This window comes from Caretta caretta, chromosome 9 (genome assembly GCF_965140235.1).
Source record: "Caretta caretta isolate rCarCar2 chromosome 9, rCarCar1.hap1, whole genome shotgun sequence".
In the NCBI taxonomy this organism is placed as follows: Eukaryota; Metazoa; Chordata; order Testudines; family Cheloniidae; genus Caretta; species Caretta caretta.
The window spans coordinates 14,922,587-14,950,070 of record NC_134214.1 but is presented as its reverse complement, the minus strand read 5'-3'; the positions used below and the strand labels follow the sequence as shown (position 1 = coordinate 14,950,070).

General features: G+C 39.2%; 1 protein-coding gene across 13 annotated transcripts in view; it reads left to right on the top strand.

Moving 5' to 3' along the window:
• Positions 1–27,484, top strand: part of NLGN1 (neuroligin 1) — a 581,547-nt gene that overhangs the window by 100,688 nt on the left and 453,375 nt on the right. For 4 of the 13 annotated variants that reach the window (XM_075132105.1, XM_075132104.1, XM_048862813.2 and 1 more), the window contains exons 1-3: positions 11,892–12,418; positions 25,159–25,964; positions 26,397–26,456. In XM_075132105.1, the coding sequence (XP_074988206.1) occupies positions 25,472–25,964; positions 26,397–26,456 (553 nt within the window). In that variant the 5' untranslated portion in view covers positions 11,892–12,418; positions 25,159–25,471. Of the gene's footprint in view, positions 1–11,891; positions 12,419–12,640; positions 12,993–15,638; positions 15,792–25,158; positions 25,965–26,396; positions 26,457–27,484 lie in introns of those variants that run through there. The other 9 variants (XM_048862818.2, XM_048862815.2, XM_048862816.2 and 6 more) reach the window with 7 other exon arrangements.

The following is a 27,484-nucleotide window of genomic DNA, read 5'->3' as shown; positions in this document are numbered from 1 at the left end:
ACTGGCTTATGGGAACAGGCTCGGAAAAAGGAGAAAAACATCCTTTGATGGAAGCATGCAGAAAGCTGCAAAAGGCTTCTTTTGCTTTTAAGTGCTGAATTGTCAATCCTGCCTGTGTTTTTATTTTTCAGCGGAGGTCACTGATGATGTAGACATCAGAAAGCAACCAAACGCATGGGGCCAAGTTCATCTCTGCTGAGACTATATTGACTTCCATAGACTTACACTGGAGATGAAGCTGGTCCATGCTGCCATGTCATTATTAGGCTAGACAATGAAGGAATATGAACTAAATTTAATAACTCAGTACATTTGTTCAGCCTTCTTCCCTGATAGTCCCTGTGTGCTTTATAATTCAGATACAGTTAAAAACAGCATCCAGCATGTATGTTTTTAATTTTGATTTAAACACTAGAAACACTTAGGCTTTCACAGTGTAAAGAAGAAGCTGATTTCATAAGCATAATAAATACTAAAAGCTCTAGCCCCTGGTGTTTCCAGATTATATTGAGAGCAAACCAAGAAATTTGTGGACTCTGACTTCAGAGAACAACTGGGAACTTTGAATAGGAACATAAGAAGAAAGCAAGTCATAAAGTTATTCTAGACTAAAAGTATTTGCAACCCTATAAGTATGGACATGAACTTTAAAATTAATGCAAAATTTCACTGGCAAACAATGTAGAGATTTCTAAACTAGAGTGTTATCATCTAATAATCAAGATCCAGTAAGAACACTGATAGCAGCTTGCTTATGGGGACACCATCAAAGGGCCTAATAACATCAGCCACACTATCAGAGGCTCGTTCACCTGCACATCCACCAATGTGATATATGCCATCATGTGCCAGCAATGCCCCTCTGCCATGTACATTGGTCAAACTGGACAGTCGCTACGTAAAAGAATAAATGGACACAAATCAGATGTCAAGAATTATAACATTCATAAACCAGTCGGAGAACACTTCAATCTCTCTGGTCACGCAATCACAGACATGAAGGTCGCTATCTTACAACAAAAAAACTTCAAATCCAGACTCCAGCGAGAAACTGCTGAATTGGAATTCATTTGCAAATTGGATACTATTAATTTAGGCTTAAATAGAGACTGGGAGTGGCTAAGTCATTATGCAAGGTAGCCTATTTCACCTTGTTTTTTTCTACCCACCCCCCCCCCCCCCCGACGTTCTGGTTAAACTTGGATTTATGCTGGAAATGGCCCACCTTGATTATCATGCACATTGTAAGGAGAGTGGTCACTTTGGATGAGCTATTACCAGCAGGAGACTGAGTTTGTGTGTGTGTGGCAGGGGGTGTGTGTGAGAAAACCTGGATTTGTGCTGGAAATGGCCCACCTTGATTGTCATGTACATTGTAGGGAGAGTGGTCACTTTGGATGAGCTATTACCAGCAGGAGAGTGAGTTTGTGTGTGTATTGGGGTGGGGGGGGTGAGAAAACCTGGATTTGTGCTGGAAATGGCCCACCTTGATTATCATGCACATTGTAGGGAGAGTGGTCGCTTTGGATGAGCTATTACCAGCAGGAGAGTGAGTTTGTGTGTGTGTGGCAGGGGTTGTGTGTGAGAAAACCTGGATTTGTGCTGGAAATGGCCCACCTTGATTATCATACACATTTTAAAGAGAATGGTCACTTTGGATGGGCTATTACCAGCAGGAGAGTGAGTTTGTGGGGGGGGGGGGGGGCGGAGGGTGAGAGAGCCTGGATTTGTGCTGGAAATGGCCCAACTTGATGATCACTTTAGATAAGCTATTACCAGCAGTAGAGTGGGGTGGGAGGAGGTATTGTTTCATGGTCTCTGTGTATATAATGTCTTCTGGAGTTTCCACAGTATGCATCCGATGAAGTGAGCTGTAGCTCACGAAAGCTCATGCTCAAATAAATTGGTTCGTCTCTAAAGTGCCACAAGTACTCCTTTTCTTTTTGCAAATACAGACTAACACGGCTGTTACTCTGAAAAGTGTCTTAACAGTAACCAAAAAGGGCCTGAAAATAACGAGTTTCAGTAGAAACAACGAGGAGTCCTTGGGCACCTTAGAGACTAACAGATTTATTTGGGCATAAGCTTTTGTGGGCTAAAACCCACTTCATCAGATGCATGGAGTGGAAAATACAGTAGAGAGGCATAAATACACAGCATATGAAAAGATAGTAGTTGCCTTACCAAGTGTGGAGGGGGTCAGTGCTAATGAGCCAATTCAATTAAGGTGGAAGTGGGCTATTCTGAACAGTTGACAAGAAGGGGTGGAACTCACTTTTGTCGTGCTCATGAGGCTAATGTAATCAAGGTGGCCCATTTCAAACAGTTAACACTGCTTGCTTTGGGATTTGAGGGTGCTCAGCACCTTGCAGGAATACCCTTAGCTATGTTTATTATCTGAATCCAGGCACAGACTCATAATGGCAAATATTATCTTCTCAGCAGCAGAACTAAGGTCCCGGAACACCACCTTAAAGGAGATCAGGAGGAACGCTGCCCTTGTTATCTTCAGGTCAATCTGTAAATTGCACCTCTTTGTCATAGTATCCCCCAGAGAATCAGGGCAAGAACTGGTCACACCCAGAAGTATTAAACCAAAATTAAACCTAGAGTGGAGTAGTGGACTGACATTGTGCTAAAAATAAGGGTCCCTATTATACCAAGAGCAGTATTGAGCACTGGGTGCCACATAGCAGCTCTCACTGAGTTTTAATCTACATCTAACACTTATCAGAGTGGTAGCTGTGTTAGTCTGTATCAGCAAAAACAACGAGGAGTCCTTGTGGCACCTTAGAGACTAACAGATTTATTTGGGCATAAGCTTTCGTGGGCTAAAACCCACTTCATCAGATGCATGGAGTGGAAAATACAGTAGGCAGGTATAAATACACAGCACATGAAAAGATGGGAGTTGCCTTACCAAGTGTGGGGGTCAGTGCTAATGAGCCAATTCAATTAAGGTGGAAGTGGCCTATTCTCAACAGTTGACAAGAAGGAGTTAATACCAAGGGAGGGAAATTCTCTCTTGTAGTGCTAATGAAGCCAATGAAGTCAAGGTGGCCCATTTCAGACAATTGACAAGAAGGTGTGAGTATCAGCAGAGGGAAATTACTTTTTGTAGTGACCCATCCACTCCCAGTGTTTACTCAGGCCTAATTTGAGGTGTTCTGTTTGCAAATTAATTCCAGTTCTGCAGTTTCTTGTTGGAGTCTGTTTTTGTAGTCTGTATCAGCAAAAACAACAAGGAGTCCTTGTGGCATCTTAGAGACTAACAGACTCCAATGAGAAACTGCAGAACTGGAATTAATTTCCAAACTGGACACCATCAAATTAGGCCTGAGTAAAGACTGGGAGTGGATGGGTCATTACAAAAACTAATTACCCCATACTAATTTCCCCCTACTGTTACTCACACCTTCTTGTCAACTGTTTGAAATGGGCCACCCTCATTACTACTACAAAAGTGATTTTTCCTCCCTTGGTATTCTACTGTTAATTGAATTGTCTCGTTAGCACCGACCCCCCCACACTGGGTAAGGCAACTCCCATCTTTTCATGTGCTGTGTATTTATACCTGCCTACTGTATTTTCCACTCCATGCATTCGAGGAAGTGGGTTCTAGCCCACGAAAGCTTATGCCCAAATAAATTTATTAGTCTCTAAAGAGAACAGAAAATCTGTTGATTAAAGTCATGTCCAGCAGGCACTTTTAGACTGGTCAATAAAGCAGTACTCTGACTGGATTCAACTTCACAAAAGTCTTTGCCATTTGACCCTGAACTTTATGCAAACCAGTGGTCATAACTGTTAATCGAATGGAAATGCTAAATATACTTACATCAGAAGGATACCTAGATCATACTGATGGTTAATATTACCCCAATGGCAAGGTGTGCATGCTAAAAAGCCAGAGTCCCAGAAGAGAACTCTGTTTGATGGTAGGGCATAAATCCCAACAAGTGATCATATGTATGAATCCCAACCAGAGGTTGGCAGGGAAGGGGTTAACCCTCACCTTCTGGCTGGAGTACTAGTATTTTTAGAATAGCAGGGCTGGATCAGCTGTGGGATTGATTCGTTCCCTTCTGGTTCACTATCAGAGAGAGATGCTGTGAAGAATAGCAGATGAGTTTGATTGTTAGGGAGGAAAGAAGGATCTCTAGGAAACTGGAAAGAGCTAAAAGGCAAACCAGAGAGTTTTCTGTTCCTGTCTGGAGCTTAGCTGAAGAGAGCCACACTTTAAATCTTCACTTTTGGACTTTGGCACAGAGAAGCCTTGTTGTGTTTGGCCCGTTAAGTGGCTGGACATTGTTTCAATTCATTTTTATGTTTAACAATGAAGCAGGTAACAAAGGCATTAAACTCCACCTGATTGTGCAGTATACTTTCCTATTTCTTTCCTATCCAGACAGTCCTATACTAAATTGCAGTTGAGAAAAAAGAATATTATGATTAACAGTGTAGAAAGCTGCAAAAAGTCTAAACAAATTAGTGAAGAGAGATGATCAAAATCTTTTCAGTTAGGCAATCAATGTAATCTTCTTTGCCTAGGCAGTCTCAATATAGTGATGTATACAAACTGTTGTTATTTTGTCCATAACCATATAACCATATAGAGCCAGGACGTTGGAGAATGAATTTGGCCCCTCTTACAGGGTCCTTTGTAAGGGCGCAATCCAAGCTGTCAAATCCAAAGAGCCCCACTTTCCTTACAATGATACATTCCATAAGCAAGGGTTAAAGCCTGCTCTTGACACGGCTTGCAGAGTGGATATATCGTGGTCCCATCTCTATTGATTTTCATTTTTGTAGTGTGCCCTGTCCACGTTCTCGTGGTAGTGGATGTTATTTTCTGAGGTGCTTTCATGTCAATCGGAGAATCTTTTGTCTTTCGACCATTTATTTATGCTAATGATCCCTTGATAAGTCATTAATGTCCTCAACTATTGTCATTCCAACCAGCATTTCCAGTCTCCCAACTTGGGCCAGATCATCAGCTACATCACTTCTGTATATACCTTCAGATAAGAATGCAATGAATATCATGTGATGGATGTGATATATCTTAATATTAGTTAGGCTTCTGACACATGACATTCTCATATGCAAACTAGGGAAATGTTGTCTAGATGAAATTCCTATGAAGTCGTGCAACAGTGGTTGAAAGGCCATATTCAAAGAGTTATCAATGGTTTGCTGTCAAACTGGGGGGATGTATCTAGTGGTGTCCTGCAGGGGTCTGTCCTGGGTCCAGTACTGGTCAGTATTTTCATTAATGACCTGAATAATGGAGTGGAGAGTATGCTTATAAAATTTGCAGATTACCCCTAGCTGGGACAGGTTGCCAGCACTTTGGAGGACAGGATTAGAATTCAAAACGACCTTGACAAATTGGAGAATTGGTCTGAAATCAACAAGACAAAATTAATTGTCTGGGTATACCGCAAGAAGGACAGGAGACTTGTTATGGGTTTTAATCAGGCTGCAACTTTATTATATAGATGTCTGGGACTACCTGGCAGACAAAGTGTACAGTGCAGGCAAATCCATGTTTATTCAAATCAATTCTCTAGAGCTTCCACCAGCCCCCCTTTGTTTCCATGCATGTCCCCCAGCCAACCCATGGCTTGGACCTTACCATCCACCACTCTCGTAAGAGGGTTAAGGAGGGCTATGAGAACAGGGGTGTCGGGGAGCGGGGCTGGCTCCCTGCCATACCAATCATAGGAGTCCCGAACCCCCTCCCCCGTTCTGTTCCTTTATCCAGTACCTCCTTTTAAGCCCTTTACTAGGCCATTTATCTGGTCACTGGTTGCCCTCTCTATGGAGTACCTGCACTGAATTGGAGAATTGGTCTGAAATCAACAAGATGAAATTCAATAGAGATAAGTGGAAAGTACTACACTTACCAAAAATAAATAAATAACTAAATCAAATGCAAATCTACAAAATGGGGAATAACTGGCTAGGCATTAGTACTGCAGAAAAAGATCTGGAGATTATAGTTGATCACAAATTGAATATGAATCAAAAATATGATGCACTTGCTAAAAAAGCTGGGTGTATTAACAGAAAAGTCATATGTAAGACATGGGAGGTAATAGTCTCGAGATAATTGGCTTTGGAGAGGCCTCAGCTGGAGTAGTGTCCAGTTCTGGGCACCACACTTTAGGAAGGATGTGGACAAACCAGAGACAGTCCAGAAGAGAGCTTCAAAATGATAAAAGGTTTAGAAAACCTGATCTGTGAGGAATGATTGAAAAAACTGGGCATGATTAGCCTTGGAGTAGAAGACTAATAAGTCTCCAGATATGTTAAGGGCTGTTGCAAATAGGACAGGGAACAAGTGTTGTCCGTGTCCACTGAAGATAGGACAAGAAGTAATTGGCTTAATCTGAATCAAGGGAGATTTAGGTTACATATTAGGAAAAACTTTCTAACTATAAGGATAGTTAAGCACTGGAATAGGCTTCAAAGGAAGATTGTGGAATCCTGATCACTGGAGGCTTTTAAGGACAGGTTAGACAAACACTCGTCAGGGACAGTCTAGGTTTAGTTGTTCCTGCCTCAGTGTAAGGAGCTGGGCTCGACGACCTCTTGAGGTCCCTCCTCGCCCCACGTTTTTTCAATTTCTGTAATCACATTTTTCCAGCAGTTTAGTTAAAAACTATGGACCATATTCATTAGAAGTTGGATTCACTTACATTAGGGCTAAGTTTGACCCTCTATGTTCAAAAAACCTGCTATCAAAAAACTTGATAGCTAGACAAATTACCTGCAAGTGGAAAGAGATGCTTTTTCTAAAGAATTAATGTGGTCAGTTGTTTTGTTTTTTGTTTTTTTATAAATTTCAGAATGAAAAAGAGAGGTTCTCAATGTACAGGAGATTTGGACCAAACATAGGCAGGCATTCCTTTACCCACCAGATTAGAACTAGGTCATGAAAACATGTAACTGAGCTAAATGTCGGGCTTTAACTTCATGAAATCTGAGAAGGATAACTGAAGAGGACATTTTTTATGTCTGCAATGAAAAATTCAAAGAGCCCCACTGGATGCAATGAGAGATCAGAAAACTAAAACATCTCTTCATGCTGAAATCTTTATTCAAAAATACCTTCAAAACATTAAACACTGCTACAGAGGGCATAAAAATTATCTTTATATTTTCACTGATGTTCCTCCAAGTTGTCCATAGTGCTGCCATCACCTATTATCATTCAGAAGCAATGGAATGATAGGACATATGTAGGAAGCTTAACAGAACAATGTGTGCATTGTACCTGGAAGTTAGTACAAGCCAAGTGCTTAACTGGTCTTTCCTAATTAAGAAGTTTATTGATGTTGCATGGGCTGTTTCTTGCCTGTAAAAATAATCTGAGCAATAAATTGCCTTTGAAGAAGCCAGAATCTTTGGCTATACTAATGTCTTATTATTTTGGAGTTCCAAGATGCTAAGAAGACCTATAAAACAGTTGCTCTCAACTTGTATTTCAAACTTCATGCCTTACACAGTAGGAATGTGACAAAGCTACTTGGAATGCTCCTAATCAAGGGAGCTATTTTCTCCTGATTAATACATGAATTTCTATTATAAACATTTGCAGCTGTATGTATTTCCTCAAACACCAGTCAGATTTACCAGATCAAAAATAGGGACAAAATAGTTTAGGGTTTGTGTGCACAGGGATTTGTTCCAGAATAGCTATGCCTGATTAACTCTTCCTGATTAACTCCATGTGTGGATGTTCTTATTCTGGAATAAAAATTCTTCATGGATTAAGCTAATTCAGAATAATGCATCCTAATTCAGAAAAAAAAGCATCCACACATGGAGTTAATCAGGAAGAATTAATCTGCTTTAAATTTGCACCCTATCTTATTCCAGATTAATTTTCATATGTAGACAAGCCCTTAATTTAGTGACTGATGCAAACCCCACTGGAATTAATGGAAATCAAATTTCTAGTTAGACTGGACATCCATCTGTGAGACTGATCAGTAGAAGGAAATATTTGAGGTGTAAAAGATATTAGAGGTAAAAAAGGAAGCAAAAAAAAAAGTAATGATACTAAGTAATTTCAGATAGACACAAAGCAAGTGAATTAATTACATTATGTCAATGATCCCTTACTCTTACTAATGTACATGTACTAATATATACAAAGTCCAATAGTCACAAAAATTGATGAGAAAATCTATCATATACATCATTCATATGGATTTTAAAATTGCCCATCAATAATATTTTGGCGTTACATAAAAAAGTTCTGTAGGCAAAAGTTCTGAAAAATCAATCAAAAAAATCTGAATATGTATTGGAGAGCTAAAAGATAGAACCTAAAATAAAAGAAACAAAACAAGATTTGAATGAATAAAAGACTTTCAGTGGTTTCTGTACAGACCTAAGGGTAGAGTTAAAAATAACTTCTATATTGCCACCTTTCCCAGGACTTTGTGTGTGCTGTGAAGTTGTTAATTCCTTAGATTTACCTGCTGTAAAAACATGATCTTGTGTAATCTGCTAATAATACCATACAGAGAATATAACTCCCCAGAAGTACACATTAATTTAGATCATATACAGTCCATGGAGAGAGAAGGGAAGCAGTGGAAAGCTTTTGATCTGTGCAGTGGTGAATAGTTAAATTTGTGACTTGTAATTCTGCAGGTTTTGAATGGAGATGATTTTTTCTGCACATTTTTGGTCAATAAATTAAGCTAGTTAGTGCCTCATCTTGGGAAGGGTGTAAGTGATTTAGGGTTTGTAGGCCTACTTGAAGAAGGAAAGACTTGAAGGAAGAGAGGGTGGAGGCATGTCCAAGTGGATCAGAGAGGGAGTTCAAGGTGTATGGGTAGGATCCTATCAAATTCACGGCCATGAAAAACATGGCAAGGACTGTAAAATCTGGTCTCCCACATGAAATCTGTTTTTTTGTGTACTTTTACTCTATACTATAGAGATTTAATGGGGGAGACAGAGTTTCTCAAACTGGGGGGTCCAGACCCCAAAGAGGGTCATGGGAGGAGTCGCAAAGTTATTGTAGAGAGCTGAAGGCAGCCCAGAAGTAAGGATGGCAATACCGCAACCCCCTTACAGTAACCTTGTGGACTCTGCCCCCAGCTCCCTTTTTGGTCAGGACCTCTACAGTTACAACACTGAAATTTTAAATTTAAATATCTGAAATCATGAAATGTACAATGTTTAAAATCCTATGAGCATGAAATTGACCAAAATGGACTGTGGATTTGGTAGGGCCCCATGTATGGGGTGTCTTGGGAGAAAAGGGTGGTTAGTCATACGACTTGGAAGGAATGAAGTATGGTAGGGAAAGCTGTGGAAAGAGATGAGAGCAGAGAAGTAGGTAGGAGATAAGTTGGCGAAGGCTTTGAAGGCAGGGGCAAATTTCATCTAGACTGTGAGGGGAAGCCAAAGGAGTGATTTTGAAGAGGAGCTCGGTGTGTCTAGAGCAGCAAACTTGCAGATGGTTTTTGTAGCACCAATTTTGAACAGGCTAAGAGGAGTTGTAAAGGAGGCAGATGGGAGCCTACCAGGTCAAAGATCACTGGTTGCTGTAGATGAGGTGTAAGTAATCAGAGTCTCAACAGGGGTTTTGTCACAGAGAATGGAGAACAATGGGCAGATTTTTGAGAAATTGTATAAGAAGAAATGCCAGGATTTAGCAACCCTTCTTAGCCTCACATCTATCCATTACTCAACTTTTTAAAGTGACACAATTCTGTGGTGGTTGCTGATCTGTTCAGTGAAATGTAGGTGCTCTCCTGCCATCTGGTTGCTCCTTCTATGAAATGTCCTGGAGGAATATTAACTACACAGTATGCGGGACACCGGAGAAGGTACATGCATCCTTTGGAGATCTAGAAAAGGAAAACTCAGTTATGAATAACTCACAGAATGGGGAGGAGGATGCATTTATTTCATTTTAATGTTGTTTTCTCGGATTTCTGAGTGGGGCAGTGCTCCGAAGGTTGAACCATTATTGGCTGGCCCTCCCCAAGTTCAGAGTGTCAATAAATAGGCTGGTGTTTGGTAGGTACCCATGGGCACCCACTTGGGTATCTTCAATTTTTCCTATATCTATTTTTAAACAATTTTGTTAAAATCTAGAAATATTAAAAGTAACAATTAGAGACTAGCTCCCCCCCCTTTTTTTTTTCAACTTCCATAATAATAGTGTTTTGGCTCTTGGTTGTTTGATGTTTTAGGCCCACATTTTAAAATTGCAATGCCTAACTGATTTAGGAGACTAAATTTCATTTTCAAAAGGCCTAAGTCTCATTGAAAGTCATCAAATTTTTGAAAATGAGATTTAGGCTCCTAAATCAGCTGTCGCAGGACTGAACAGAGCAACTCCTAAATATCTGTTAAAATCTGGGCCTTGGTCAAATTGGTGGCATGTGATTGGCTGCTATTCATAAATTAACTTTGTTCACAGAATCTATTTCTGGGTTTGAAACTTTTTTTCCCAGTGCCTCATTGAGAAGAATACAACAGAAATCTTATTTCACAGTCAGGGCAATATGTGATTTGCTTTTCCCACCAATTCTGCAATGTCTGTGTTTTCAACTGTAGTGAAAGAGTTAAATTGCACAGTTTGTGAGGGCTTCTAGGACCACGAGTCTTTGAAACTGAATTCTGTGTTATTGGTGCCTACTAGGTTAAATGCATACAGGTTAAAATGGTTCCAGTGCCGCAGAAATACCACAGAATTCACTGCACTGCCTGCCACCATATGCTCTCATCCTTGCCATAGACATATAGATTAGATCTGCCACTGAATTCCAGGGGGGGCTGTGTGCAGGTAAGGAGAATAAAAGCTTATCAAATTTATGGGCACCTTTAGATCTTCCCTGAATCTATAGGCACACTGGAATCTTGAATGTGCGTGCTGTGCTTGATTAATGTCAATATTTTAAAATGAGACAGATTTGTTAAAAAACTATAATTTTTAGTGTTACAGAGAGAAGGGAGAGCCTCTGCTAACAGAACATGAGATGTTAATAACTTCTCTGAAACAGGCTTAACTCAGGATGCTTGGGAGCTTCTGAGCATGTGTTTCTGGTTAATGTTTTAACATGTTGGCATTTCAGAATTCAAAGGGTTACTTCCCCCACTGGTCCCACTCATCCATCCTGAATGGTCACCTTTCATTCTCCTGCTGTGGCCTCAGTAGCAAAAATGACATTTCAATAGGAGGGAAGCATATGTCTGAATTTAAATATGCAAAGCAGGCAAAATCAATTTTAAAAAGTAACAAAAAGGAAAAAAAGCTTTCAAAAACAATGGAAGGGAAATAGTCACAAATATATGATGTCCAGATAGTGATTTTTTCAAATAAAATGGGTCTGAATAGCTACTATTTCATACCAATGTATGTTTATATGAAATAATATTCTTGTATATACACAATATGTATATTGTGCAGACTTTTTCTTTTAGATGTAACTTATATCTGCATAATTTCATACATTTGTGTGTGAATGTATACAAACCTGAAATTAAGTGATGTGCACCTAAATTGTTTGCATGAAATAATATTCTTATGTATATGCAAAAGATATATATATATATATATATGTAATATATATATTACAAGCAGGTGCATAATTTTTTTCCTTGGAATGAATACTTTGTAAAAATCCAATACAGCTTTTTAAACTTAAAAAAAGTTTTAAAATCAAGTCATTTATTGTGTAGCCTTTGCACTATTAAAGTTATTCATTGTCCAGAGACATTGTTAATTAACAAGGCTGAACAGCCTCCTAAAATTGAACTTATGTAAGCAGATGGCTGTCTTTTGGAGTAAGATCTCTTGCCATTCAGCTGTTGACCACTAGGGGTATCTTTGTATTATTTTTCATCCAACAGCAATTTGGAGTTGAAACCTGTAATAGAGGAAAACCAAGGTTCTCGGCATTTTTTTTAGCGAGCAGCGCATCCAGGATCCAAAAAAGATTTTTTTAAAAAAAAAAAGAAAAGAAAAGAAACACACACACAACCTCCTTCAGTCACCCAACAGTGCTCTGAAATCACACAACTGGACATCAAGCAAAGGGGATTCATCTGGAGGGCAATTTCAGATCAAGATAAATCTATTGGATTAGTAGGATTATCTGATTGCAGCTGAAAAGAAGTAACGTTTGATCATTTCTATTTCTTGCCTGATGGTCGGATTTAAATGGAGGTGGCTTGCTACACAGGATGATGAATTCCGGTGGGGATTTTTTCGTCCCAATTTTGGGCGAGGGAAAAAAAATTATATAAATCGATGCCATTTGGAAGTGTCCGGGGGATGATTTAAAAACCTGGGGGTTACAGCTGCTTTAAAAAGGGGATAACGGCTCGAATCCAGCGAATGACAGTTTTAGCTGTGATTGCAAAAAGCCACTGTGAACTGGTAAATACTTTGCTGCTTTTCAACGGTGTGGTGTTTGCGGTGCGATGGGATAGCAAATTGACCCCTTGAATTATTTGGGGGCGGGCGGGGGGAATCAATGCGGTGCCCTTGTCTGTCTGTGTGAGTGTTTCATGAGGGGTTAAATCTCGGTTTCTGTTATTAGGGTGGCGAGGGCGGATCTGTTCCTGCTATAATAAGAAGGGGATGCAATCAGGGGCTTCTCTGCTTAGGGGTGGAGGGATAGTGAGTTCATGGGCATTTTGCACAGCTGCCAAACGGTCAGTGTTTGCCTCTCCCCCGACTAGCAAAACAGTCGTGCGTGTGTGCAAAGAGACTGGCATTTTAGCTTCTGCAACTTCGCCTGGAAGACAGGGCTTGGGGTTGATTCCTATCTGGTAGATTTTTTTTGCCTGTGTAACTTACAAGAGCAAGCCTCGATGCCTGGAAGGAGCCGGATGCAGGGATCGCCCCAGTGTTTGCCCTGCTGCTGCTTGGGGAAATCTTTGCAGGGGGATTTGGCCGCGTACAGAGAGAGAGACGCACAGAAGGCAGCGCCGTATCACCTAGAAGTAGGGTACGCTATATGTTTGGATCCTCTCCTTTGCAATCGCACGCATTGCTCTCCCTACTGCAGCCAGGGCTAACTTTATTCTCCCCTCCCTCTTTAAATAAGTAGATGTTCCAGCTTGATTTTTGCCCATGCACTGAGCTGTTGTGTGCATCGTGCAACCCCGAGTTGCATTTCTGATGCATCAGGACAATACAGTGCCTCCTGCTAGGTTGCCGTGCCTGATGGAAGGATGGTTTTGTTTTTTTTCCCCTTCAGACATCTTCTTGCATCTGAATCCTGGGTGTTCAGGACTCCTTCTTCCTCTTTCTCTTCCACTGGAAAATGCACTAGGGCCTTATCTTGATTTGCTGAAGCAAACTCAATTTTCAGCAGGTTTAATGAAAATCAATCAGTCAGATTACTTAATATTAATTGACTTCTCATTAAAGCTAGAAGTTACTTTGGAATCAGGAGAAAGAGTGTTTATCCATATCATTTTGAGGATGAATATGGTTCCAAAGCGATTGTATTAGAATAATTGTTTTTATTTAAACAAAACACAGGTTGAGTAAACTGTGGCATTCTTGCTGCAGCAGGTACCATGATCAGAAGAAACCATTTCCCCCTTCTCAATTTAGTGACCTTTTTTAGGGGTTATATTTTTAGTTTTTTTTTTTTTTAAGATTGGTTTGTTTTTTAGTTTTAAGAACTGTGGCATTAACATGCATTCATATAAAATGGACATATCTTGTGCCTGCAATATATATCAAATATCATGTTTTTAGCACACTTAAATGTCTCATGAATTTGAAACGAAACCGTTCCCTGTAGCATGAACTCAAGCAAGTTATTTCAGCAAACATTTTTCAGGCAGTGCCTTTCACTGAAGATATTTGCATTTATACAGATGCATTTGAGGTATCTGCCTGTACCAGTAAGTATGGACAGGTGATTCACATTAGAAAACATATATTTGTGAACGTACGGAAAACAAATTTTCGGGGATTTCTAAACACCTGGTTGCTTGTTATATTTTGTTTTTGTTTTGTTTTACAGAAGGAGCATTTCAGTGTATTTAGAGATTGATTATTGGTGAACGAGGAACACTATGAGCTCTTCATACTTCCTTTTACTCTTTTCTTGGTGCTTAATTCAAATAAAGGATACTTATGAAATAGCACAATCCTTATAAATGGTGCAAGATGGCCTTTTACCTTATCCACATGCATGAAACACATGTACACCTAAAAACATGGGCTACAATATTAACATCTGGGTAGCTAAAGCTAAGCTCCTAAATTCATATTTAAAGTAGCCTGCTTTTGTGAAAATTGTGTGGGATCAGCACCTGAAAAATCAATCTATTCCTTTTTATTTTTATGTGTGGATTTAGGAGCTCAGAGTTAGTCACCTCTGAAAATTTTGGCCTTGTAACTTTTTTTTTTCCAGAGTATTGCCCCGATATAAAGTTTACTCCTCTCTCACCTCAGCTACCTTTGATGACTGTCACCAGCTTTCTTAGAGGAAAGCAATAGACTGAAGTAATGTTCTAAATTAATGGCCTTTTTGCAGTAAAGGATGAGGAGAATGTAGATATGTATGAAGGAAAAAGGCATTCTCTTAATCTATGATATGTCGTGCAGAATGTGACTGGAAGAAAGGATGAGCCTGAAAATAATCATGCTAAAGTGTACTGAGAAGCAGGATTTGGTGGAACAACTCCCTTCTGGGTGACATATGGAATCAGCAAAGGAAGCTAGTGAAGGCAATACAGGCTGCTTATGACAATACTGTTACGTGGAAATGAACAAGAAGGTTGGGCTGAAACTGATTTTGGGATATTTTTACCCCCTCATAGGAAAAAGAGATAATATCCTGGCTAACCCTCTTAACAAAGTGGGCATGCTCAGGGTTATATGGCTGGAGGTGGAGCAGTCTGTTGAGGAGGGTGATTTAAAGAGCAGGATTGAGTAGGAGCTTGATAAATTCATTTGAAAGTGGATGGAAAGACTTGGGGATGGTGCTTATTTTATTTTTATCAATTTGCATATTTCATAACCACTGACTCATACATAAGCACACACTACACTATTGTTAGAATGGAGTGGGGGGAAGAGAGAAGCAGCAGCAGCTGAGAGATGAATTTAATTTGTAGACATCCCTTTCTTTATTAATAGATATATTCTCTACTAATAGATCTGTATTATAGATCTCCGGCCTGCTTTGAATCACTTGTTTGTTGCGGTATTTGTGGGTTTTTTTAATCACACGGAAGGAAATCATTTAAAAATTAAATACTGAAAAAGAATGATGAGCATAATGCAGTCATTCTCTGAAAGTGGATAATGAAAAGGCCACACATTGCCAGATGCTCATTAGAAAGTGTTGCAGAAGATATTTTTAAAATGTACGTGCAGGAATAATTGCAATAAAATCTGTTCTGGTATATAGTACTATGTCCATTACTTACCAGTATCCTAACCATCCCTAAAATTGTAGGGGTAGCAGATAGAAGACAAAAATATTTATTCTTCAGATGTTGGCTGAAGATTAAATGTTTTTTGTATTTTTTTACATCAATATATTCCATGTATGTCTGTTGTGAAGAAATGCATTTAAACATATAAGGGAACATGCATTTTAACTGTGATGTGTTGGTATTTATTGCAGAAGAGCTTGTATCAAAGAGAGGGAGAAAGTGGATGGTGAAAGAGGGAGCTGGTTGGGAAAACTTCAGGAAACATTGCATGTTGAAAGCACATCCTGTAATTTTAGTGACAAGCGATGGCATTAAACTTCCCCCAGTCACTATTGGTATTACAGGTGAGAATCCTGCTGACTTCTTAGTGACTCAGCTTTGTATTTACACCTGCCTCTGAAGACCGATATGTTTTCCAAAAGACTTGCTTTTCATGATTATCAATTGATTAACTAATGGCTATCTGTGTGTTACATTTCATGCAGAGATGTAATGGGTGTATTTGCTTAGGGTTGCTTTGTTTTTCTGTGCAACCTCTAAAATAAATCAGTTTTTACCTAAAGAATGTTAAAGAGACATTGCCTACATAAAAATCATGGGGTGGATTCTCGGTGAAAATGGACCCACAACAATTCACACTGGTTTGGGGATCTGGCCTCAGACTTACGTCTAAACATTTTTTGCCACTGCTGTTACAAGTAAAAGGTTAGGTTACTATGAATGAAAGTGTTTAGAGCAGGGGTGGGCGAACTTTTTGGGCCGAGGGCCACATCTGGGTGGGGAAATTGTATGCAGGGCAGGGGGTTGGGGTGTGGGAGGGAGTGCGGGGTGTGGGAGGGGCAGAGGGTTGGGGTGCACAGGGGTGTGGGGTGTGGCGGAGGCTCAGGGCACGGGGTTGGCGCAGAGGAGGGGTGTGGGGTATATGAGGGGGCTCAGGGAAGGGGGTTGGGGTGCAGGAGGGGTGTGGAGTGCAGGAGGGGGCTCAGGGCAGGGGTGCAGGAGGGGTGTGGACTGCGGGAGGGAGGGCAGGGCTTTGGGGTGCAGGAGGGGTGTGGCAGGGGGGTCAGGGCAAGAGGTGGTGCATGGGGGTGTGGCAGGGGGCTCAGGGGAAAGGGTTGGGGTGCAGGAGGGGTGCAAGCTGCAGGCAGGGAGTTGCGGGGTGGGGTGCAGGAAGGGTTCGGGCTCCGGCCCAGCGCCGCTTACCTAAAGTGGCTCCAGGGTGGCAGCGGTGCGCACTGGGGCCATGTCCCTGCGTGGCCCCTGGGGGAGGCGGGGAGCACAGGGCTTCCGTGTGCTGCCCTTGCCACGCCTCCAGGTACCTCTCCCGAAGCTCTAATTGGCCGCAGTTCCCTTTTCCCGGCCAATGGGAGCTGTGGGGGGCGGTGCCTGGAGGCAAGGGCAACACACGGAGCCCTCTGCCCCTCCCCCCCACGGGGCCTCAGGGACGTGGTGCCGACCACTTCTGAGAGCGACGCCTGCAGCACCATGGGGAGCAATCCCGTGGGCCGGATCCAAAGCCCTGAGGGGCGGACCCGGCCTCGGACCGTAGTTTGCCCACCCCTGGTTTAGAGAATTACCCTCCCCACTTTTAAAACTTCTTTCCTTTGTGTATATAATGCTTTTCGCATTCACTGTAGCCTCTGAATCTGTTAGTTTCCATTGGTGTTTGCTTGGATGTTTCACACAGAAAGAAGGAAGAAAAGCCATCTTTAAAATTGGGAATGTGTGATTTAAAACCACAGAAGTGGTGTAGGGGGACACAGTTTGTGGGCGGGGGCAAGATGACTATATTTCAAGTTATCTGAGTTCCTTTAATTGAACAATGAATGTAAAGGGCAAACTTTTTTTTTAATATTTCCTAAAAATGTTCCAAAATTCACTTTCATAAAGATGGTATTAGCATACTTGTTGGAACTGGTTGTAATGCGTTAATGAGGGAAACAGGTTGGCGTTGCACTTTGTACTTGAATTGTCCATTTAAGTGATTTAGAAAAGAATAGCTCAATATTTACATGGCTGGTTATACGGTAAGCTGCAAGAGTTGAATTTCAGTTATTTTTTAATGATAGATGCTTTAAATAATAATAATAAAAAAGCTTATTTGTTTAATTGAAAGTGGAAAATGTCATTTTCCCATAAGATTCATCCACATATTAGTAATAGTGTGTAACTCCATAACAATCACATTTAAGAGGAATAATACAATATAAAACAAAATGAATGTTTTTAGTTCTTGATCCCACCAATGTAACGTCACTGAAGTCAGTGGAGTTACTCCTGTTTTACGCCTGGTGTGAGAGGAGAATAAAGTCCTCAAATTCTTGTATGAAGAGAACTGGTGCTTCCTGGTTTCAAAGTATTTCTTATTGCAGGAATCATGGCCAACATGATCATAAGAAGACCTGAGACTAGGTTGCTGTAACTTAATTAGGTATCTTTCTTCACCCAAGTAGCAAAGGACAAGGAAAACAGGACAGCCAGCTGAAGAGTAGGAGCTAAACATGAAGTCAGATGGAAAGAGTAAATCACTGCAGACATTTAATAGTATTATACACTAAGCTTTTGAGAAATTTTATTTTAATTTTTTTACAACAGTAAAGATAGTCTCTGCTATGTCTATTTCATGTGAGAGAAAAATCTCCAGTCTGTGGCACAACACTTTACTGCTGCCATTACTGCAGACTTTATAGATCAGAGATGTGTCAGCAAGTTAGCTTTAGCTGTAATGTTTTTTTGTGTGAAACCTTATGGCCTTGCAGCCACTTTTTCATACTGACGCTCATAAAACGTTCAAGTTCTCATATTTATTATTTAGTTTTCTTCCTTTATAAAGCAACAGAGCAGTCCAGTATATGAACGTGAAGTCAAAAGTGACAGGCAAGCATGAATAGGACTTAATGAGTTTTAATAATACACATATTAGAGACTGCGAAAGAAAGTTTAATTAAGAAAAACAAGCTAAGCATGAAATTCATCTTAGAGCAAATACAAGTGAAGTTACAGCTACAGATGAAGAATCAAAACCCGGAATGATACATCACAGGAAATGGAATCTTAAAATAGATGATAGGTCCATTTAATACTAATATTAAATGTAGCGTGTATTCTACAGGGCTTTAAGTGTGGCTATAGGACACAAAAACCCCTTGCTCTAGATTCTGAACTATAGTTAGAGGTGACAGCTTTGTGCTCAGCAAAGTTATATTTTGATTTGATTCTGATCTCAGTTACATTGATGGAATTGAGATCTGATTCTGGGGTAATGATATCAATGTTTCCTTTTTTGGTGTAGCACAGATATATACACTGCATTTATTTGTGTACTGAATTGAAAAAGCTATTGATCTAGCTCCACAAATATGGATTTGGAATGCTTTGGTAGTGATACTGTGTGGTGCTGTGATGGAAGAACAATCCATAGCCAGAGTCTCTGCACATACTAACCTTTTTGCCTCAGAGTTCTCCAGCAAGCTACAGGATTTGGCAGACAATTGTGTTTGACTTCGTGTATCTCAAATGCTTAATGTTGAAAGATAAGAAAAATGCAGAAATTGGCATGTTTCCTACATGTTTGATGTGAAAGCATGGGTTATTTGATCAACATATATTAAAGGGCAATGATAAAGGGTCAGATTCTGTTCATCTACTCAGGATTAATCCTGTTGAATCAAGATTTGGCCGTAAGTATGTTTTATTCATCAAAGTTTAGTACGGATTTTAGTGCTTAATCTTTCACCCATTGAAGTCCATGACAAAACTTCTGGTTATTTCAATGGGAGCAGGATTGGGGCTCTCTAGCTGTGAATTCTACAATGAAATGTAAGACTGATCAGATTTGATTTAAGATAGTGGAGCATGTGAATGTTTCATAAAATGTTGGTCAGTAGAGAATTAAATTAATTGTAATCTTCAAATACAGGAAGTCTTCTGTATCAAAGAACTCACATGAGAAATATCTGGGGCATTTTCCCTCCCATAGGATCTATCATTAAAACAAGATCATCTAAATTTCTAGACCAAGCCAAAAAATTCTCAAGTCCAGAAGCACACTGTTGATATGAGCATGGTAATCAACTGTATATTGTATTTTTCAGAATAGTTATATAATTCAAATTGAGTATAATATTTAGTCCATTTAAGAGTTAACCATAAGCTGCTAAAAGGAATAAAGGTTCACTTCACTACCCATTATATTCCAAGCCAGTGCATCTGTCATTTTTAATTTAAATCTGTATTACTTAACTGTCTAAACTTTACACACAAGTGACAGAGTTATCTATTCTTTCTGTTCTGAGTAAAATCACCATTTTCGTTGCCTGTTTACTGTGCAAAATGTCAGACAGTTCTAGTTTACATGTTAAACATAGTAGCCAACTTATGGTAATATAAACAATTACTTTAGCTAAGGAGTAGGAATATTTAAAAAAATCGTTATTGATATCAGAAAATGGAAGATAAGAAGTAAATGACGTTATGCCATGAGACTTGCTATAAGTGTTGCTATCTTGGTAAATCTAAGTTACAGAAAAGTATTTAAAGACAACATTTGATAATGTAATTAGCAAATGTGCCCAATAATAGGAAGAACAAATATATAATGAGGCTGAAAAATGTAAAACAAGTTTTAATATGCGTGCTCCTTTTGTTTTAACATAGCTGTTTATTAACACTTTGTATATAGAATGTATATTACATCTATACATGTATATTACATATAAAATTGTATATTTCTTACTAATTATGCATCTAAAATAAAACATATGGCTTTGTTTACAAATATAGATGTAATATTAAATAAAGGGGAGTGGATGGCTCATAGGTGTATAGGAACGGAGCCAATCACTTCTAAATAGTGGGTTCTATCTGATGACAGCTAGTCCTGTCTGAAAATTCTTACCATCTGATAGTTATGGGGTGACTTGTGTGGAATAACCTTTGTGGTCTCAGATCAGTTCCTGGTGGGCCGGTGACCACATCAAAATCGCCAACATAACATTTGGCACCATTGTTGGCTGTTTCAGCAGAGAGCAAAGATTTGAATGGGTTTGGATACTGAATTTCTTTCTAAAGCAGGTGTACTCTAATGGTGAGACACATGGGCAAGACAGTGTGGGGAAGCATGCATTGTTGTAGCCTGTGTTGTACATCTCTTGGGTGTATATATACAGGACTGCAGTCTCTAGTGCTGTCAGTTTGACAGATTTCAATGCATTAAATTCACGTGGATAGAAGGAAAGTAATTTTCTTTAAAAAGATGTAGGAACAATTCCTTTTCTGAGTTAAATCCATTGACTATACTTGTGTACACACGAGCAGAATTTTGTTTCAGACTTTAGTATCAGATAGAAAGAAAATGAGAAACGTTTGTTTCAAAACTTTTTTCTTCAAGCAATGAAAAATGTTAGAAAAGAGAGAGCAAACCCCAGAATAGAATATATCTTTTCAGCCTACCTGATAATGTTTGCAATCAGCATATCCCTCTGGTGCAGTATAATCTTTTTTTAGTGCCGTGTATTATCCTGCCTATAACATTCTTGTTTTTGTCTAACATTAGTTTATACTTTTTTTTTTTTGTCGACATGAAGTAATGTTTTTGCTTTTTAGTTATAATTTGAGGTGGATGTCACTAGAAGGAGGATGAATGGTGCAGTGCTCTGCAAACTTGTTTGAGTTTTGAAAGGAAATTGCTTTGAAGGTGTTCAGGTCCCTTTTGTGTTCACTTTCCATGAACATTTGTGCAAGAGTTGCACAAATGCTTGTGGAAAGGGTCAAGTTATGGGATACTTTATGGGCTACATTAGGGCAGCTGTGTGCTAGTTCTCTAGCTCAAGTCTGCCCCAAAGATGGAATAACTTACCCCAGGTTGTGTAGAGCTGCCATAGCAACTCCTCTGCCACCCCATTTCCAATAACTGGCACAGAGGATGTGTCCAAGGGAAAGGAGACTTAGCCAGGTACTTTTATTATCTCACTCAGTTGCTGTAATAGTCCACTGAGGCTATTAGCAGTTGGTGCAATTTAGAGCACCCCTCAGGCATGAAATTAAGTGGTGAGGAGCAGTTAGGCTGCTCTAAATTATGCTGGGGGACTGGTCTGTTCCAGAATTGTTCAGGTCATGAGGAGCACCAATGTGACCTAAAGCCATCTTTGCATGCTGGCTCCTGAGCTATGGGGAATGCTTGTCTGCTGTCAGTCAGGATTGGGGACATAAAGTAAATGAAATTCAGAAAAAAAATCAAATAATTTTGAAAAACAATATATAGAAAATCTCAATATGCTCAGAAATTTCCCAAACCCATGAAATAATTTATTGAATAAATTTTATATGTTAGAGGTGATTTACTCCATGATAACTGACAATAATGATTTTTAAGTCTAGACCTCAGTATATTCTTATGCCACAGGCATGAATGATTGTCTTTAAACTCTGCGAATTACCAGTAGTGGTGAGCAATTTGAGGTATCTTACTTTCCAGCCCGCCATCCTGCTCATTCACATGCTTGCTCATTGCTGCTTCTGATAGTAATGCACGCACACAAGACTTATTTTCTCCCTACTGGTTCCTGTCCAGTCCGCTTCAGTGCAGGTACCAGGGGAAAGCTATACAGGGAACACATGCTGGGGTCTAAAAAACGTTTCTGGCAACAATTAAGTAGAACAGGTAGATGTGCTCCAGGCAACAGTCCCAGCCTGTCTTGAGGTCACCTCACTACTAACAAGTAGATCTTTGTGTTAGAGTTCCACAAGAACTTGAATAAGGTAAACAATCTTTGTATCTGAGGGTAGCTTTCATAGGGCTGAAATAATGCACTATTTCTGCCATCCCAGAAGTGGACTATCCAGAGGAGGTCAGATCTCTTACTACTTCTCCATAAACAACTCCCTTCACTATTGAAAAAAAGCCTGTTAAAAAAGAAACATAAATGCAGATACTGGAATGTGTGGACATTGCTGCTGGAAGCCTTTTCCCACCTACTGGATTATACACCCTTTGACTCTGCTGGCTCCTGCTAACCAGTAAGGGTTAATTAATAAAAATAGCCAAACAGATTATTGATTTATGTTCTTATCACTGCAGCCTCCTTTTGATCTATGACATCATAGCTTTATCCGTGAGTGGCAGAATGACACTATCGCTGTTTAGCTGCTGGGCATGACATCCAATGGCATGGTTTAAAACCACAGCTCTACACTTATGGAAATAGTTTAATAACGAGGGGGAAACCCTCCGACATCTGAACTATTAGGGGGACTACTGCTGACTATTTAATTTTATGTTATTTTTAAGACAACTGCTTTTGGTTCCTAGATTTATCTTTTTTGATACTGGAGTATACCAAAAAAGTGCTTGTCTTGGTAACTGAAAAATAGCTTTGACACTTTAAGAGAAGGGAGTCTGCTAAATGAACTGTTATTTAAAGCGTACCTTGGTAATTTTCCATGTTGAACTGACTCAGCTGCTCAAAATGAAAAAGAAAGGAAGGAATTATTTGGTGCTGCTTTGTTAAATTTGATTTCTCCTTAGACATTCCCCAAACCACATATTTAGGACAGCTACTCCTGTGAAGTACTTATTATTAAATAGAGAACATCAGAATTTTTGGGAGGAGAGAGGCAGAGGGCAGAGCACATTCCTTTACCACTGAGAAAAAACAAGATTTTGAGACTTAACTAGATGGATTTAATACAAGCAGTTTGAAATATTTTACTGGCCTATCACTGTCCACCAAAATTGCAACTTTTGAGTAAGCAACTTTCTCATTTAGACTTCGGAGGTTGCACTGACCCTGCTCTTCAGTCTCTGAAATACCACGTTCTTACTCCTGGTCAAGAAATTTCTTGCTGTCTCCAAAATCTGAAAGGTGGCAAAACAAAAGTCTCACAAGATGCAATTGTCTGGGTGTCATTTTTCACATGTTTATTAAGCTAAATTGAAATGCATACATTAACCTTCAGCAATAGTTTGTGCAAGTAAATTTGTGTGTTTCCAACAAATACTGAGAATTTGAAACAGAAGAATGATGGGCATAAGCCTGTCTTCTGTATGTTAATATAGTTTCACAGCAAAAGGTATTAGAATTAGCAGAGAGTGGTGAAATTGTCAAAGCTACATCTATCTCCTTATTGCCTTCTGAGATAGATTTTTCAGAGCTAAAGGAATATTAGACATGAACCAAATCTCCTGCTGTCCTATATAGCTTTTACAATCTCCTTTTTAATAAGCCAAACTGCAGGGCAGTCTGTCTGTTAGACAAGCTCTTCTTTTGAATTCCCTCTTCCATGTGTATAGACACGATAAAAACAATTTTCATTAAAGCTGCCAATGCTGTCTCAAAATGTGTTTCAAAATGTGGCGTGTACTAAGTAAAACTCATTTCCTGTACATTACACATTGTTTTACAATGAGTATAAGATTATCCTGTTACTTTGTACATTATACTGCATTTAAAATTAAAGTATATTGTAAATTGTGTTGGCAATGTGATTAACATGAAAAGGAAAGATGTTATGGTATGCTCTAAGCAATCTTCAAAACTACTGCATCACCGTCCCTGTATCACAACCTTTGTGATAAAATAGAGTTGAAAATAGAATCTGGGATTCCAGATTATATAGTCTCTGATCCTAACAGATTATTTTTCTAGGCTATTGTGCAGTAGATATACTGGTGTTTGAAAAATCAGGACTTGTGGGAGCATTTAAATGGTTGTATTGCAAATTAAGCGTAGGGGGAACTGATTCTGCATTCCTTGCACACACACACTTTTCACTGCAGTCAATAATATGCAAGGAATCGGGCCATAAATGAGAATTGTGATACACAGTCAACTCTCTTTGTTTTGTGTGTCCATTCCCTTTTTCAAATAATTTCCAAAAGAAGCAGCCTTTGAGGTCCAATCCTGCTTCTTGGAAGTCAGTGGGAGTATTGCTTTGACTTCAGAAGGACCAGAATCTGGTCCTGTATTGTGAATATTTGGAAATCAAGTTAATTATTGTAAAGATTGTTTCTCTGGCCACAATGAGTGTCAAAATCCTTACATCCTGATTTTCCATTCACTATCAGAGATAAATTCATGGTAAGAGGTCATCAGAGAAAGTATTTAATGTTGTACCCTATAAAATATTGCACAAAGTTGGGGTTTTTTTCCCTCCAGTTGCTTCAATGTTCGAATTATAAATTACATTTTAAAATGGGCAAATGAGTTTCTTATATGTACGTGTAATCTATTTTTAATGAAATAAGTTACTTTGTTTTAGCATTCAGCATACTGATCTGACTTGCTTTTACTGTGTATTGAGATTTAATAAAATAATTGATCTATGGTTTCCGTTGTCTGTTGAGAAACCAACCTCTGCTAACAAGTTTAAAATGGAATTTGGGCCGGTTAAGTCATATAAAAATGTCATGGTAAAACATATTTAATCTGGAAGCAATTTGTTTGTTTTTAGGAATGTGCATTTTAACACTGCATTTTTATGAGGTCTGTTTCTTCTGAAAAACTCTGTAAACTAAGGAGGAGACACTGTAAATAATCCAATAATCAGTAGTTCACCCGTCATTTCATGGAACCCATAAACTACCTACTGTAGAATTTTACTTACATGGCTCTAGCAAATATTAATATGTGTGCAATAACTTGTAAAATAACTAGTTATCACTCTGCCCATATTAGCTCTTTCTTACTAATGATTTATTTTCATTTTCTCCAGGATATAGACCTGCAGCTAATTGGATTTGATTTATAAGAGGGAAATCTGCAGTAAATGGCCGCTCTCTGCATATTGCTACTATGGAAAACAGAATTGTCAATAGGATGTAGTCTGATAAATAGTGCTGTGTGAAGATGCTGCTTCAATAAGTGTGGAATCAATGGAAGACACTTGCCGTGTGAAAAGCCTTTTGAGATTTTTCTGACAGGCTCATATTTAGGAAACTTGATCCATTTCTTGCGGTTGCCCTGTTTTTACACAAGTGGATACAAATAAGATTGCTTCATTGTAGCTATACAACTAATGTGGGACAATGGCCCTTCCAAGATCCGTGTGGCTGAACTGCGTATGGAGAGCGATGATGGTCCGTCTATTACACATGGGATTGGATGCCACTTTCGTTCTTTATATACTTGGATTTTTGCTTCATGCTGCAGCTGTGTCCTCACAAAAATTGGATGATATTGACCCACTCGTGACCACCAACTTTGGCAAGATAAGAGGGATTAAGAAGGAACTTAATAATGAAATTTTGGGGCCTGTTATTCAGTTTCTTGGGGTTCCGTATGCTGCCCCACCAGTAGGAGAGCATCGCTTTCAACCTCCTGAACCTCCATCTCCATGGCCAGATATCAAAAATGCTACTCAGTTTGCTCCAGTGTGTCCGCAGAACATTATAGAAGGCAGATTGCCCGAAGTCATGCTCCCTGTGTGGTTTACTAATAACTTGGATGTAGTTTCTACCTATGTACAAGATCAGAGTGAAGACTGCCTCTATTTAAATATATATGTCCCAACTGAGGATGGTGAGTTAATAGCAGACAAAACAAGGAGACCTTTTTATTTTCCTATTCTAAGGTTTAACAGTATTAATTCACGTGTACTGGTAGCATGCATGGCTTTCCTTGTTTGCATGCCAGCATTTTACATGTATGCATGCTGCTTTTTCTGTGTATGCATCTATTCCGATATAATTTTTTTTCCCTGTCTACGCTCATTTTCTTTCTCCCACAGCACGTGTACTTTAGGTTGAAGTTGGTACCTAATTCTCATTCCCACCCACTGACTTCTGGGAAGATGCATCAACATTTATCCATTGCATGTGCAGGCACAACAAATTGGGAATCCTCCGCACCTAATAAAAGCAGGCCATATTTAAGTTAGATAGTGGTGTTGCATGCTCCTACTGTCTGTGATGGAGCTCCATTTTATTTTCTAGTCTTCTATTCATTTTTCAGTCAAAAGAATATCCAAGGAATGTGCCAGAAAACCCGGCAAGAAAATTTGTAGAAAAGGAGGTATGTATAAAAGTGGACCAAAAAAAAAAAAAATGGGGGAAAAACAAAACTTTGCAGAGGAAGAACAAGTAACAAATCGTAAAAAGGCTAATTGCTGATCCTGTGAAGTGAAAGGTTAGGGAATATCTTGTATTTAATGAAGTCAGAAAGATAATTAAATAGAGACCTAGTTAAAGTAGATGAGAGGATAACGTTTGTAAAGCCTGAACTCAGTTACACCTGATTATATCTCTTGTACTGTCTTGTGCTGACTGTATTGACAAGTTCCATCTGTACTTTGACCTCTTAGTCTAGAGAAGTGGCATTCAAGTATAACTACAGAATATGCATGCACAGTGGGTGGTGCATATGCATTAGGGATTGCCCTGCTGCCACTGCCATCCATGGCAAAACTCCCATACCCACTGATTTCAGTGATGTAGTGATTAAGCCCTAGCAGCGGTTGGAAAGCTCCCCAAAGCAGAACTCATTTAGGAAACTTATATGTTTTAAGAATTGAGGGTGTGTTTGCCTTTGCTTCATCTGTAAGGTTAGAAATCTCTTATTAGGGGTGTACTGAAATGTTAAAATATGTTGACCCCATAACCTGGAAACTACAACTCCTGGCTGATTTTTTGTCTTCCAATATTAAAGTCTTTGTTCTGTTAGTAAGGGAGAACTTGCAAATTTCTTTTGTGAACATTTGCAGATTCCCAAAGCAATTGAGGTACAGTATAAAATGCATACAGCTATGCTTATGAACACAATTTAAAACATGCGAAACAATGTATTATTTAGAAGTTGCTTTTACTCTTAAATCCACAGTAGAAACATCATATTAACATTATATTCAGACCATCTCGTTGTTCTGACATAATATTTTTCATATAATTTGCCAAGAACCACATGTCATTCTCCTGCATAATTAAGCATAAAGGGCGATGTCAAGAAATAATTTTTAAATCCTTAGGCCAAAATGTTTAGGCTCCTAACTTCATATTTATGCATCAAAATAAACATGGCCTGATTTTTCAAAGGTTCTGGGCAAC